Source organism: Grammomys surdaster, unplaced genomic scaffold (genome assembly GCF_004785775.1).
Source record: "Grammomys surdaster isolate TR1022 unplaced genomic scaffold, NIH_TR_1.0 262, whole genome shotgun sequence".
NCBI lineage: Eukaryota > Metazoa > Chordata > Mammalia > Rodentia > Muridae > Grammomys > Grammomys surdaster.
Genome location: NW_021604703.1, coordinates 1,558,911 through 1,574,043, shown reverse-complemented (window position 1 = coordinate 1,574,043; position 15,133 = coordinate 1,558,911). Strand labels below are relative to the sequence as shown.

Genomic DNA, 15,133 nt, shown 5'->3' with positions numbered 1-15,133 from the left:
GTTCTTTCCAGAGGACCTGGGATCAATTCCTAACACCCATATGGCAGTTAACAACAGCCTGAACTCCAGTCCCAGGGGATCTGACACCTTCTGGCCTCCAAGGACACAGTGTACATATACATCCAGTTAAATACTCATACACTTATAAAAATAAAATCTCGTAAGAAATGTGTTATTGAGGTTCTAGATTTGTTTTTTTTTTTTGTTTTTTTTTTGTTTTTTTTTTTTTTTTTTGAGACAGGGTTTCTCTGTGTAGCCCTGGCTGTCCTGGAATTCACTCTGTAGACCAGGCTGGCCTCAAACTCAGAAATCCACCTGCCTCTGCCTCTGCCTCCCAAGTGCTAGGATTAAAGGCGTGTGCCACCACTGCCCGGCTGCAGAAGAGGTTCTAATAGAACCAACTAAATCAAGTGTAGTGGCTACTGTCTTTTATCCAAGGAACAATAATCAATTAGATGCTCTTATGACATACTATGGTATCTTCTGTAGTACTATAGCCCAATTTCTTTAAAAAAAAAAAGTAGTTTGTAGTAATAATTTCTGACTAGAAAGTTAACGAAAACCCTTCTATGTTATTTGAAAATATAGTTCCTGTGGCTGGAGAGATGCTTCAGTGCTTAACAGCACTTACTGATCAGCAGAGGACTGGAGCTGGATTCCTAGCACCTACGCTCACAAGTGTCTGTAACTACAGTTCTGGGAGATCCAGTTCTCTCTCTCTCTCTCTTCTGGCCTCCTTAGGCTCCTACATGCCTGTGGTGCCCACAAAGCCATGCAGTTGAATACATATAATAGATTAAAATTGAAAATACAACATAGTTCTACAGTGCCCAAATTAGATCAGCAGTGAGTCTTAAGCAAACATGATAACATTCCTTCAGCTGTTCCACAGATGAAATGAACCGAGATGGCTCAGCATTCTTAACTGATCTGGTTATTCTGGGAACATGTTCTGGTGTGCAACTGGACATGCAAACTGAACTGAAGAAACTCCAGAACTCAGTGGAAATTCAAACTGTTCATAATGTAAGTTCCTGGTGCTGTGTGGCCGGCAGGAGAATGCCCTCCAAAAGATATGTACACTCAGGTGCCCAGAACGTCTCATTTTTTTTACCTTCCAGGAATAAGTTTTGACAGGTGAATTAAATTAATATTGTGAGATGGGAAGCTTTTTGTGTGTTGTCTGGTGAGCCTAATGAGTCACGCTAAAAGTGGAAGAAGGAAAAAAAAGAGGGAGACTTGTAAAGATTTGTCTGCTGGCTTTGGAGATGAATAAAGAAGCCCAAAACCAAGGGAAGCACATGATCTCTGGAAGCTGGAAAAGACAAGGGAGTGGACTGCCCTCTAGAGCCTCCAGGGAGAATGCAGCTCTGCTAACAAGAGTTTGGCTCAGTTGGAAACAAATCTGACTTAGGACTTCCAGAATACTACTACCCATCCGTCATCTAAACCTCTGGTCTCTAGATCTCTTCCCTTTGCTGGCTCATCACATCTCTCATCTCTTCTCAAGGGCCCTGTGGTTACAGTGGGTTCACCCAGACAACCCAGGCGCCTACCTACTTTAATCACACCTCTAAAATGCCCTTTACCTAATAACATAACAGGTTCACAGGATCCAGGGATTGGAACATGGGCATATTCTGCTTACTACATCTGGTTTGTGTGACGCCTGTCAGTAAGCTTGAAATGGAAGTAAATGAAGGAGGAGAAACAGACAGGACATGGTCAAGCAGGTTCCTATTGGTCAAGCAAAGGATTCTGGGATAGCATGCTCTGGAATAGTATCCATCTGGAATAGGGGAGTGACATCATGGTTTACATTTTACAAATATCCTTTTGGCTGGGTGTAGAGTTGTAAGTATCAAATTCAAGTTCTGCCTGCTACATGAGATTCTGTCTCCAAAAAACAAACAAACAAACAAACAAACAAAAAACAAAAACAAACATAACTGAGGTGATGCCTTGGCTCAGCTAGTAAAGTGCGCGCTACATAAACATCAGGATTGATCCTCAGCACCACAGAAGCAAACCCACTTACCCACACACGCCCCACCCCTACTGCTGGAACATAAATTGTACTAACTGGATATTCAGGTAGTCATCTCTGTCAGTGACAGCAATGGCTGTACTTGTACTCAGTCAGGCTCAGTAACTCCCAGATGTGAGTGTAGGTTAAGTCATGGTAACTTTATCTGTAAAGGGCTAGTTAGTAGGTATTTTCAGCTCTGTGAATCTCGAGGTCTCTGTCGCTATTGTTGAACTATATGGCCATAGTCTAATGACAGCCACAGAAGATGGATAATGAACACACATGTATTTGTCCTAATAATGCTGGGGTGGGCAGTGGCATCGAGTTTAAGTAGCATTTACATATTACCACATATCTATAGTCTAACGATATCTATCTATCTATCTATCTATCTATCTATCTATCTATCTATTTATTTATGGTGCAAGTGCTCTGTGTGCATGTATACCTGCATGCTAGAAGACAGCATTGGATCCCTTTATAGATGGTCGTGAGCCACCATGTTGCTGCTGGGAATTGAACTCTGGGCTTCCAGAAGAACAGCCAGAGCCATCTGGCCAGCCCCTTCTAGTGGTTTTGAATCAAATAAAATTTTATAGAGACCCATAGCAAAATTTGGTAAAATAATTTACAATAACCTATTTTCTGTCTAATGAATATCTATGGGAAAAGAGTTCATAACAATCTAAAAATAAAAGAATGAGGCATGTGGCGTGGTGGTGGTATGTGCCTTTAATCCAGGAGGCAGAGGCAGTTGGATCTCTGAGTTTGGGGCCAGCCTGGTCTATAAGGTGAGTTCCAGGACAGCCAGGGGTAAACACACACACACACACACACACACACACACACACACACACCTTGAAAAACCAAAAGAAAAAAGGAAAGAAAGAAAAAGAAGGAAAGAGAGAAAGAAGGAAAGAAAGAAAAAGTTGCAGATATAATTTTTTTTTGCCTCTAAATACATAAATGGGTTTTTCCTATATGATATCACTGGTCCTCAAAGCACAGTACCAGGGCCAAAAGCATCATCTGGAATATACTAGAAACCTAATTAAGAGGACCTTAAGCCTAGGCCAACTGATATTCATGACCTTTCTGTAGTTATGAAAATAAATGAACATGACTCTAAAACTAATGTTTTATGTATAGACACTATTTACCAGTGATTGCAAAATACCAGTAATGCCTCTGATAGCAAAGAATGGGACACTGAGATTGTCAGGAATCACTATCAATAATTTTGTCAAGACAGGAGCTTAAGGATATACTGGCTACATAGCAAGTTGGAGGCCAGCCTGGGCTACATGAGTCTCAATAATGGTAATAATAATTCTGTTGAGACAAAGCAGTCAAATATTGCCATATAGGGCAATTCAAAGGAAATAGTTGTTTCCCTTTTTATTATTTGTTGTTTGTTTGTTTATGAGACAGGACTTCCTGGAACTTGCTCTTTAGACCAGGCTGACTTTGAACTCAGAGATCTGGCCTAGAGTGCTGGGATTAAAGCCATGCGCCACTATCATCTGGCTTAAGTTTTCCCTTTTTATTTATTTATTTATTTATTTATTTATTTGTTTGGTTTTTCGAGACAGGGTTTCTCTGTGTAGCCCTGGCTGTCCTGGAACTCACTCTGTAGACCAGGCTGCCCTCGAACTCAGAAATCCGCCTGCCTCCCAAGTGCTGGGATTAAAGGCTTGCGCCACCACCCCCCAGCTTTTATTTTTATTTTTAATTATGTGTATACATGTGTATCTGTGTGATCTGTGTGTGCACATGTCCACAAGGGATTGAAGGTATCCTGCTAGGCCAGAGGCATCGGATTCCCCTGGAGCTGGAGTTACAGGCAGTTGTGGTGTTTGTGCTGGCCTCTGAGAGAACAGTTTGTGTTCTTGATCGCTGGACCATCTCTTTAAGTCCCTAAGGTTTCTTACTATGGCCACTTGGAGATTGTCAGATAAGACAGCCAGGAATAGAATCCAATGAGGTACAGAAATGGAGGCTCAGTATGCAGAAGAAAATATCATCCAGAGGGCAATCGGGTGAGATGTTGAAAGAAGACAAGGGTAACAACAGTGGCAACCAACAGATCTATATGACAACCGGGACTGTCTATAGAACATTGTGAATGGAGGTTCTGCATTCCCAACAAGGGGGAAGTGATCCAGAGACCCAAAGATGATAACGTGCACACGATATGTAGAAAACACTTTTCAAGAGGAGCAAGGGGATAGAGTGGAGGAAGGACGGTGGTGGGGCCAAGAAAGACTTTTTGTTCCTTCCAGGTGGAGCATCTTACCTGAAGCTGATTCCTGCCAGGAAGATGGCCCTAGAGGCTTACAAACAACTGCCGCCTAGGTCTCATCTCTGCAGACTTAGACTTAATTGATGTAGAGTGAGGCCAGAGAGGTTTAAAGAGCTCCCAAGTGGTTCTTAGTATGCAGTTAAGATTGAGAATCACTGCCACATACAGCAAGAAACAAAGCAAAAAACACCTGATGTAAGACTTCATGTGGCTCTTAGCCAAGATCTCAAACAGCTGAGGGTTTACATGATCAGGGTAAGAGCACTTGTTGCTCTTGCAGAAGACCAGGTTTCAGTTCCCTCCACCCATATGGCTCACAACCATCTGTAATTCCAGATCCAGGGGATCTGAGGCACTGGATGTAATGCACTCTTATACATGCTAGCATATACATATAAAATAAAAATCTTTTAAAAAAATTTTTAAAAGAGAAAGGCTAAGGTATCACAGCCAGCAAACGTGATCAGCACAACTTGAGACAGAAAACAGACTGCTCTGGAACAGGGTCTCAGGTAACCCAGGCTGGCTGAACTTTCATGAACTGAACTTTCATCCTCCTGCCTCTATTTCTCAAACTCTAGGATTACAGGCGTGCGGCACCAGGCCCGGCTTATGAGCCGTTAGGGATCAAACCTAGAACTCCGCACACGCTTGGCAAACACTGTACCAAACCGAGCCTCCTCCCAGAACTGGCAAATCAAATTTTCCTATAGGTGTGCAGAGGCAAAGAAAGGGCGTTTCCTCCGCCCATTTCGTTTCCTCGCTCTCAGCCGCTGCAGCGCCGGAGCCAGTGCGCATGCGCAGGCCGACCGGGCGCGAGCCGGCAGTTCCCGCGCGCTCCCGCGGTTCCTCTCCCGACCGTGGCCGCGGCGCGGGAAGGACAGCGAGCGGCCGCGATGGCTGACGAGATTGCCAAGGCTCAAGTGGCCCAGCCCGGTGGCGACACGATATTCGGCAAGATCATCCGCAAAGAAATCCCCGCCAAGATCATCTTCGAGGACGACCGGGTAGGCTTGCCGCCCGGCGACACGCCGGCGTTCCCTGAGGAGCCGCGGGCCTGAGGCGACGCGCGGCCCTGCTGGCCTGGCCCTGCGCCCGCGTGGCCCTGCGGCGCGTGCCTGCGCTCGGGTTACGCGTTATCGGCCGCTCGGCCCGCCGCGTGTCGCGGCCCCGGTGAGGTGATGCGGGCGGAGGCCCCGGGAGGTGACGCTCGCCCGGGTCCCCTGTGAAGTGCAGACCCGTGCGGTGACGCCCACCGGGGCCTGCGGCCGCCACCCACCACGCGGGTGTCAATCTGGCCTGCAAGAAACCCGATCCTGGCCCCGGCGCAATCTCCGCGATCTCCCGCGCGCAGCAGTCCCCGCACTTCGAGGTGACCGGGGATTCGAGGTCCTTCTGCTCCCAGTTACCGCTGCAGACGTTGCCTCTGGGGACTGGAGTTAGGCCCTCAAGCTTTTAAAAAAAATATTGCTTTAGGGTGTTTTGTTTATTTTGTTTTAATAGATCGGCTTCACTATTCCAAGCTGACCAGGAACTCGCTGAGTAACTGGGGCTGAACTTGAACCCTTGATCCCCCTGCGTACAACACCCCTATGCTAGGATTGCAGGCAGCTCACGCCCTGCTGATCCGGAAAACATTTATGGTGCAAGATCAAAAGTTGATTTTTCTCCTCCTCATTAAGAATAGGTGAAATCGCAGTCGATAGTGAAAACCAACTTTGTAAATTATTTCCTAGGCTTTGTAAATTATTTCTATGTATGGCTTTCAGTCTCACATAAAGCAGGGTGGGAGCTTGGCCCGTTGACTAGAAAGTTTTGTACCGGTTTGCTCAGTTCACTTTAAGAAATATGGAATATGAGAAAACAGTAATACTACTGGTAAAATATTCACATAGACTCGAAAATTTTCCAAATTTCATTCGGTTCCTTGAGGTGAGTTTTATTTAAATTGCCTGTATTTGTCACTAATTGGGGAAGTTCTTTTGTCTTAGAAAAAGGCCCACTTCGTTTAAAAAATTTGCAAGTCTTGTAGCATGTCCTGTAATCCCAATCCCACCATCTGGAAAACTGAGCCAGGAGTTAAAGGCCAGCCGTATTATGGAATAAAACCCTAAGTCAAAAACAAAACACTTGCAAAGACAGAAAAAAAGGAAGGAAGAAAGAAAGAGCTTTAAACTCAAAACCAGGATCCTGTGATTCTTGCACGTGGGAGGTAGCTGCAAGAGAATCAGTTCAAATCCAACCTGGGCTACATGGAGACCTCACATTGCAAAACAAACCAGAACCATAGTTTGCAGTTGTTTTGATAAGTGGTCTTTGAAATAATGATTGAGCTTCAGTACTGGCTGAAGCGTTCTAAATGACACAGCATTTTATAGAGTGTATCAAGTAAAATTACGCCCTAAGCCAAACAAGCGCGGCTGGATCCTGTTAGGAAGAGAGCATGTACAGACAGTACCTGCAAAACAAAACAGCAAGTTGCACAATCAGGACTTCGATCTGGAAAAGGTGGGAGGGGGAAGGGAGCCAGGTTTGTTTACAAAATTGTAAAGATGGAAGCTGAGGAGATGGTTCAGTGGCTAAGAGTACTTTGAAAGCTTGAGGACCTGAGTTCAAATCCCCAGCACCCATGTTTAAACTAGGCTTACCTGCATGTGCCTGCGACTCTAGCAGTTTGGTGGCAAAGTATTGGAGCTTGCTGGCAGCTGGCCAGTTAGCCTAGTCAAAACATTAAGTTCAATGAGTGACCCCATCTAGGCTATAAGGTCCAGAGCAATACAGAATGTTTGTGTGCATAGGTTGCATATCCACACATTTATGTGTGTGTACAACACACATGCACATACACCAAAGGTGAAAGAAATTATTAACATAGGAGGAATTTGTAGATTTTTCAAGTTGAGGAATGTATAGTGTTTTAATTAAACACACATTGGGGTTAAGAGAGGGGCTGGAGAGATGGCTCAGTGGTTAAGACCTGTGTTTGATTCCTAGTACCCACATCAGGTGGCTCAGGACTGTCTTTACGCAGTTCAGGGGATCCAGCATCCTCTTTCGGCCTCCATGGGTACTCAGTATGAACATGGTACACATCATACATGCAGGCAGAAAAGAAATAATCTTAAAGAATAAAGAGCTGTGTGGTGGTAGCACACCCAGCATTGAGAGGCTAAAGCAGGACAGTCTGTTGAGTTCGAGGCCAGCCTGGTCTACATTGTGAGTTCCAGGACAGCCAAGGCTACACACGGGAAACCCTGGCTTGAAAAAAGAAGGAAAAAAATTAATTAATTAAAAAAAAGAGAGGGAGAGAGAATACAAGAGGATCATTGCATGGGGACTGTCTATGGACAGTATGGTTTAAGCCAGAGCACTTGGATGAGATCAACCTGTTAAGACTGACGGGACTACATTTTGCTCATCCGTTGTTTCAGTAACTGCTTTATTTCTGTGAAGAGACACTAAGGCAACTCTTACAAAAGAAAACTTTTTTTTTTCTTCTGTTTTTTTTTTTTTTTTTTTTGAGAAAGGATCTGTGTAGTCCTGGCTGTCCTAGAACACACTCTGGCCGGGTGGTGGTGGTGGACGCCTTTAATCCCGGCACTTGGGAGGCAGAGGCAGGCGGATTTCTCGAGAGTTCTAGGCTAGCCTGGTCTACAGAGTGAGTTCCAGGACAGCCAGGGCTACACAGAGACCCTGTCTCGAAAAACCAAAAAAAAAAAAGAGAGAGAGAGAGAGAGAAAGAACACACTCTGTATATCAGGCTGGTCTCAAGCTCACAGAGATCCATCTGCCTCTGCCTCCCAAGTGCTGGGGCTAAAGGTGTGCACTGCCCACCACCATGTTACCATCCAGCGTATGGTTTCAGAGGTTTAGTCCATTGTCATGGTGAGGAGCATAGAGGAAGGTGGAGAATGAGCTTGATGACTAAGCATTCAAATTATAAGCGTGTGAGGGCTGTTAAGGCACAGATCCAGTGTCACTGTCTCAGAATGGCTGTCCTTGATCAAATCATACTCTTCTGTGGTGATTGCCCATCTCGCCCTTTCATAATATATCTGGCCATTAATAATCACATCTCTGCTTAAAGCCCCTATTAAGACTAAGTTACATGCAAAGGATCATGAGGCCATGCGCATGATGTACACGTCTGTTCAGTGCCATTCAGACAGCACTTACTACCTGACAGAGAGTGTGTTTGAGCTTAGCAGGTGATAACACTAACGCTTCTGTTTTTTTCCCTAGTGTCTTGCTTTTCATGACATTTCTCCTCAAGCACCAACACACTTTCTGGTGATACCCAAGAAGCATATATCCCAGATTTCTGTAGCAGATGATGATGATGAAAGTGTAAGTAATTTCTAACATTATACTTCACCTTTTTTTTTTTGTTTTTGGCGGGGAGGGGGCAGTTTCTGACACAGGGTCTCTCTATGTATCCTTAGTTGTCCTGGAATTTTCTATGTGGACCAGGCTGGCCTGAACTCAACAGAGACTGGCCTGTCTCTCTCTCCTGAGTGTTGGGATTAAAGGCATGCTGTACCACCCCCCAGCTTGACTGCTTGTTATTTAATGGCCAGAAGTGTACTTTTTCTGTGTTTAAGATTTTTTTTCTTTTGTAGCTTCTAGGACATTTAATGATTGTTGGCAAGAAATGTGCTGCAGATCTGGGCCTGAAGCGCGGGTATCGGATGGTGGTGAATGAAGGTGCGGACGGGGGACAGTCTGTCTATCATATCCACCTCCACGTCCTTGGGGGTCGGCAGATGAACTGGCCTCCTGGTTAAGCAGGTTGGGTCCTTCTCTAGATAGTTGGCAAGCTCCAGTAAGTTAAACGGCACACATAGTTTTGCCTGTGTATGGAGAAACTGAAGAGCTCATTTAAAATTCTGTGCCTAATAAAAGACATTGTTGCACGTCTCTGAGTGGATTTGCTACTCTGGAACTCTCTGTGGTGGAGGGTAGGTTCATCATAGAGGTTTCTCATGTGTGTGTTGCTAGAGATCAGACACAGGGCCACAAGAAACCAGGCAAAGGATCTACCACTAAGATGGGCCGAGAGCTTTAATCCCAGTACCCAGGGGACGGGCAAGTGTATCTCTGGGAGTTCTAGGCCAGGTTGGTCTACATAGTGAGACCCTGTGTCAAAAATAAAGAGATCAGATCACACACAACCCAACTTTCTTACATTTTCTTCTCAAGGAGACCCTGGCATTGAATACTGTGGTAGTCTAACTGGTCTTTAATAGATTACAAAAGTTTGATTTAAAATATCCTCTCAGGTTAAATTATTAATTCAGGAGATTTCCTCTCTCTCTCTCACACATCCCTTCTTTTTCTTCTCTTTTTTTGAGACAGTTCAGTGTAACCCTGGTTAGCCTGAAACTCACTGTGTAGACAAGGCTGGCCTCAAACACATAGAAAATTTCTCCTTCTGCCTCCCAAGTTGGGATTATAGGCATACACCATTATACCTGGCCTTGGGTGTTTCTGGATAGATTAGGAAAACTGGCCTTTACATATAACACTTTTTTTTTTCCCATATGTTGTACTTAAAACATTTGTATCGATAATGCATTTTTTTTTTTTTTGGTTTTTTGTTTTTTTGTTTCATTTTTTTGAGACAGGGTTTCTTTGTGTAGCCCTGGCTGTCCTGGAACTCACTCTGTAGACCTGGCTGGCCTCGAACTCAGAAATCCACCTGCCTCTGCCTCCCAAGTGCTGGGATTAAAGGTGTGCACCACCACTGCCCGGTGATAATGCATCTTTTAAAATGCCCTTCATGGTCTTCCTCTTCCCTGGCTTTCTGTTTTCTGTTGGGAAGAGTTTTGGAAGGATCTGTGGCATGGTTCAGAATGAAACAGGAAGCTTGAGGGTTGAGTCTGCTTTTTTCAGGAACATTTCCTGTCGTGATGAACCTGATGAACCGAGCCAGCATTAATATAGAGGTAGATAACACTCCATTGTGCTCCTCCTGCCCAGGACCTCTGCCTTCAGTTGTCTTGGGACAGACACCCACACTTCATGTGGCAGCCAGTCTCCAGGATAGCCCACAAGAATCCTCTTCTGGTCTTCACATTCTTGTGTATTCAGCATGAGGGCTGGCCTGTGAGACTAGCAGTATGGCAGAAGGAAGGAAGGTATGAGTTCTGAGGTTATGTCTTAAAGGGTGTCTGGCCTACACTATGGTCTCGGGATGGCTTTCTGCTGTAGATGAACATTTATGTCCAACAAATTCCTTTTTCTTTTTTCTTTTTTTTTTTTTTTTTTTTTTGGTTTTTCGAGACAGGGTTTCTCTGTATAGTCCTGGCCGTTCTGGAACTCACTCTGTAGACCAGGCTGGCCTCGAACTCAGATATCGGCCTATCTCTGCCTCCCAAGTGCTGGGATTAAAGGTGTGCGCCACCACTGCCCGGCAACAAATTCCTTACCTCTAGTATGACTCTATAGGGAGAAGGGGCCTTTGTTAAGTGGTAGAGAGAAATAACTGGATTCCAACAAGACAAAAGGTTTTGTGTAGCTCCTTTGCCATGTGCGGACAATTCTGAAGACTCCCATCTGTCAACCAAGGAGCAAGCCCTTACATGGTACTGAACTATGAAAAGTTGATGCTAGAAGCCACCCAGTCAATGGCACTTTACAGCATCTAGAACAAGTTATGTTACTTGCTTTGGGGGAAGCCAGTGTCTAGGGCTGAGGAACTTCACGCAGCCCACTGGTGAGGCTTGATCTGAAAACAGACATGTCAACAACTAGTGGTCCCTGTGAGCAAATCACACTCTCATGGGATCCCTTTGGAGCTGGAGTTACAAGTGGTTGTGAGCTGCCACGTGGGTGCTGGGAACCCAACTCTTGTCCTCTGTAAGAGTAGGCAGTGCTCTTTGCCACTGAGCCAACTCTAGTCCTTGGTAGAGTGTTTGTTGTATTGCAGTTTAGGAAAGAAACTTAACAGTTTTACTGCAAAAACAAGCTTGTACTTAAGTATTACATCATGAGGCATCTGTCTAGAGCAGTATAAATGTACAGGATACTTGGAGCTTCTGAACTCCCATCTTATTTGAGAGAGTCCTTGCCCCCAAAAGAAGCTGCTGAGGAGACCAGTAAGAACTTGCTGCTCCGCCCAGCTGGGATGCAAGCCCTTGACTTAGGCTCTGCCAATCAGATGCACTTATCTGTGATTTTGAATCTGAAACTAATGACACAGGAACAAGGACAGTGGACACTTCATCCTGGTGTCTGTGGCAGCAGCTTCGAGTTGTCAGGCACAATGATGTCTGTGTTGTCAAGCCTTGGATCCAGTGCTGAATGCCAGAGAAGACAACAGTGCAGGCTGCTTCCTGTGTCCAGCAGCAGTGGAGTGTTAAGCACACTGGCTTGCTGGCAGTTTTTCTGCATAACTTGTCTTTATTCCTGCTTATTCCCTGAATTAACCTGTGAGCAGTCCTTTAAGCATTGTTCCACAAAGGTAACTGACAAGTTCGTGGGCTCCTGGGAAGTGAGATGGACTGGTAAAGACTGGAGACTGGCTGATTGTACAGGCTCGGGATGAAGGCAAGGAGAATCCAGTGAACATCAAGGGAGAGGAGTTTCAGAGTCAGAGCTTGTGAAAAATAGCAAAGGAGAGGAATAACTCATTTGTGCACTGATACGCCAATTAAGGGCATGGTTGGAGCTTCCAAATGCAATCCCCACAGGATTACATATAAAGACTATGCCAAGATAAAGTCTGCTTTTTTTTTTTTTTTTTTTTTAGACAGGGTTTCTCTGTTTACTCCTGACTGTCTTGGAACTCACAGATCCATCCACCTGCCTCTGCCTCCCAAGTGCTGGGATTAAAGGTGTTCACCACCATACCTGGCCTGGCCTGACTCCTTTTTTGTTGTTTAGGTTGTATGTGTACATATGTCATATACGTGTACATATGTACTATATGTGTGTGGGTGTGTATAAGGATGCAGGCATTTGTGCACATGCTTGGAGGGCATGTGTCCTGCTCTATCACTCTATGCCTTAATCTCTTGAGACAGGATCTCTCAACCTAGAGCTAAGCTTAAGGCCAACAAGCCCCAAGATCTTGTCTCCACCAGTCACAGCTCTGGTTACAAGCTTGAGTGCTGGAGATTTAAACACATGACGTTATGCTGATGGAACAAGTGCTTTAACCCACTGAGCCATCTTTTCAGCTCCATTATGTTGTTTCCCACTATGTAACCCAAGGTAGCCCTGAAATTCTGGCCCCTGCCTGACTCCAAAGTGTCGGGATTATAGGCATTCACCATCATAACCAACTTTTATTATTGTTCCTAATATTGCTGAAATTGTGTTTTGTGACAGGTTCTTATGTTAGCCCAGGATGGCCAAAACTTGCTATGCAGCCAAAAGTGACCTTGAATTTCTGATCCTTTTATCTCTACTTCCTAAGTACAGGATTTGATGCATGTACCACATACCTAGCTTCTTTTGTTCTTTAAGATAAGATCTCATATGGGATTGGCCTTCAATTCAATACATAGCTGAGGATGACCTTAAACCTCTGGTCTTCCTGCCTTCATGTAAGTGCTGGGATTATAGGTGTGTGCTACCAAATCAATTTTATATTGCTGAAATCTTCATAGTGACAATATCACAATTCTAAATAATAAGCTCACTTGTCAATTTTAAGCCCAGGGACTTTCCTGTGACTCTGCTGTAAAACTTTATAAGAATTTTTTGTTTTGTTTTGAGACAGGGTTTCTCTGTGTAGCTCAGGCTGTCCTGGAACTCAGTCTGTAAACTAAGCGGGCCTAGAACTCACAGAGATCCACCTGCTTCTGCCAAGGCAATCTGCTAGGACTGAAAGCATGCCTTTGTAAGAAATTTTGCAAAACACACTCCAGCAGCAGAACATCTGAAAAGGTGGCAAGTCCAACACAATGCTGGGTTCCCAGTGCTGCCAAGTGCTGTTTGCTTAAGTAACAGATGTATACAGTCTCCTAGAAAGCTAAAACATTGATCAGGAAAGGGTGTCAGCTTAATATTTGGAATGAACTATGCTAGAGAATTTGGCTAACAGATATCCTTTGTGGTGAGGAAGGGAGGAAGAAAGGGAGGGAGGGAGGGAGAGACCAGAGATCCTTTTCATGACTCTGCAGTAGCATGTGTGTGTTCATGTGTGTATACATGCATGTGGAGGCTTGAGGCTGGTGTCAGGAATACTCTTGGTGGGAGTTGCTTCATCCAACCCCTGAGATTTATGTGGGTGTATGATAAACTGGTAAGCCTTTGGCTGCCGAGCCATCTCATCTCCCAACCATGGAGGAGGCTGATCAGGGTTAGGTTAGAAAGGGTTTACAGACCCTTTCTCAGTCATTCATGTTTCTACTGTAGCTGTTCCCTAACTGGAGAAGAATCTAGCTGGTGCCTGATGCTTCCTCCATGTATGTCTTGAATTTCTCTCTCTTCTCCCAACCCACTGTCATGTATCAGGAGATCCTAACTAGCCACTGTGTCCCCTGCTACCCATCTCTACTCTCAACACTCTGAAGGCTGAGGCAGGAGGATTAAGAGTTCAAGGCCAGCTCAGACTACGTATGGAAATGCTGTCTCAGAGAAGAAGGAGAGGGATGAAAAGACTCAAAAAAACAACACAGGGTCTGGAGAGGCAGTTTAGCAGTTAAGAGCACTGACTGCTCTTGCAGAAGACGGGTTCAGGTCCTAGCACCCACATGGTGGCTTACAAGTGTCAGTAACTCCAGTTCTATGGGATGGTACCCTCTCTGGTCTCCATGGCACCAGGCATTTACATAGACGCACATGCAGGTAATACATGCATATACATAAAATTTTTAAAAAATCTAAAAAAGATTTTAAAAGCCAGGTAGTAGTGGCACACACCTTTAGTCTCAGCACTCAGGAGGCAGAGGCAGGAGGATTTCTGAGTTCAAGGCCAGCCTGGTCTACACAGGAGTTCCAGGGACTCCTGTTAAACGGGGAAACCTTGTTTTGAAAAAACAAACAACAAAAAATGTTTGAAAAACAACACAAATTTAAAAATGGGCAAACAGCCAAAGTCTTTTAGGACTTTGATAATACTCTGAAAAATATGGTGGATTCACTTAAGTACACATATATCACAACTCATGGAATATACATGGCCTATTTAGTGAGACCTTGTCTCAAAAAAAAACAAAACAAAAAAACAAAAAAAACAAAAAAACATCAATGGTAAGATTAAGCATCCAGAGACCATATGGCCAACTGACTAGACACATAAGCACATCCATTTGTAAGCATAAAGTTAAGGGAAATGAGAATAGGAGTGAAGCCAGACTGAACTTTGTGGGATTGTGATATCAAAGCAGATGCATTAATGTAATGAAGGGACCACTGTGGGGTCACCTATAATGGGGGTATTCTACATGCATGGGACAGGGCACAGATTTTACCTTCAATTTTTCTATGAACTATTCTTTTAAAAATTGTGTTAAAAAAAATAAGGAAGGAGGCAAATCTCTGAATGAGCCATTTCTCCAAAGGAGATACACAATGTGCAAGCTTGTGGAAGGATCTGAGGCATCATAGCCATTGTAGAACTGTCAAAACCACAATGAGGTACCACCTCACACCCTAGAGGATGATCACAGTCAAAAAGGTAGTGTTGATTGGAGCCCTCCTAACAGCTAATGGGATTGAAAATGGTTCAGCTGCTTTGTAAAATAGATTAGAAGCTCTTAAAACACAAGCTGGTTATGGTGACTATAATCTCAGCAGTTGGAAGCAGAAGCAAGGATCTCTGAACATTCAAGGATGCATAGCCAGGACAACAC

At 44.4% G+C, this 15,133-nt stretch overlaps 1 protein-coding gene across 1 annotated transcript; it reads left to right on the top strand.

Annotated features, from left to right (window-relative positions):
- The first annotated feature begins 5,126 nt into the window (after window positions 1-5,126).
- Window positions 5,127-9,248, top strand: Hint1 (histidine triad nucleotide binding protein 1). Its single transcript, XM_028775943.1, has 3 exons — window positions 5,127-5,338; window positions 8,574-8,678; window positions 8,951-9,248. Exons 1-3 carry the CDS (start codon window positions 5,228-5,230, stop codon window positions 9,113-9,115), a joined length of 381 nt encoding a protein of 126 aa, XP_028631776.1. The 5' UTR covers window positions 5,127-5,227; the 3' UTR covers window positions 9,116-9,248.
- Window positions 9,249-15,133: the final 5,885 nt, after the last annotated feature.

Coding starts and splice junctions, on each gene's coding strand:
- Hint1 (XM_028775943.1), top strand. CDS start 5,228: ATGGCTGACGAGATTGCCAAGGCTCAAGTGGCCCAGCCCGGTGGCGAC. Junction 5,339..8,573: donor TCATCTTCGAGGACGACCGG/GTAGGCTTGCCG, acceptor TTTTTTCCCTAG/TGTCTTGCTTTTCATGACAT. Junction 8,679..8,950: donor CAGATGATGATGATGAAAGT/GTAAGTAATTTC, acceptor TTTCTTTTGTAG/CTTCTAGGACATTTAATGAT.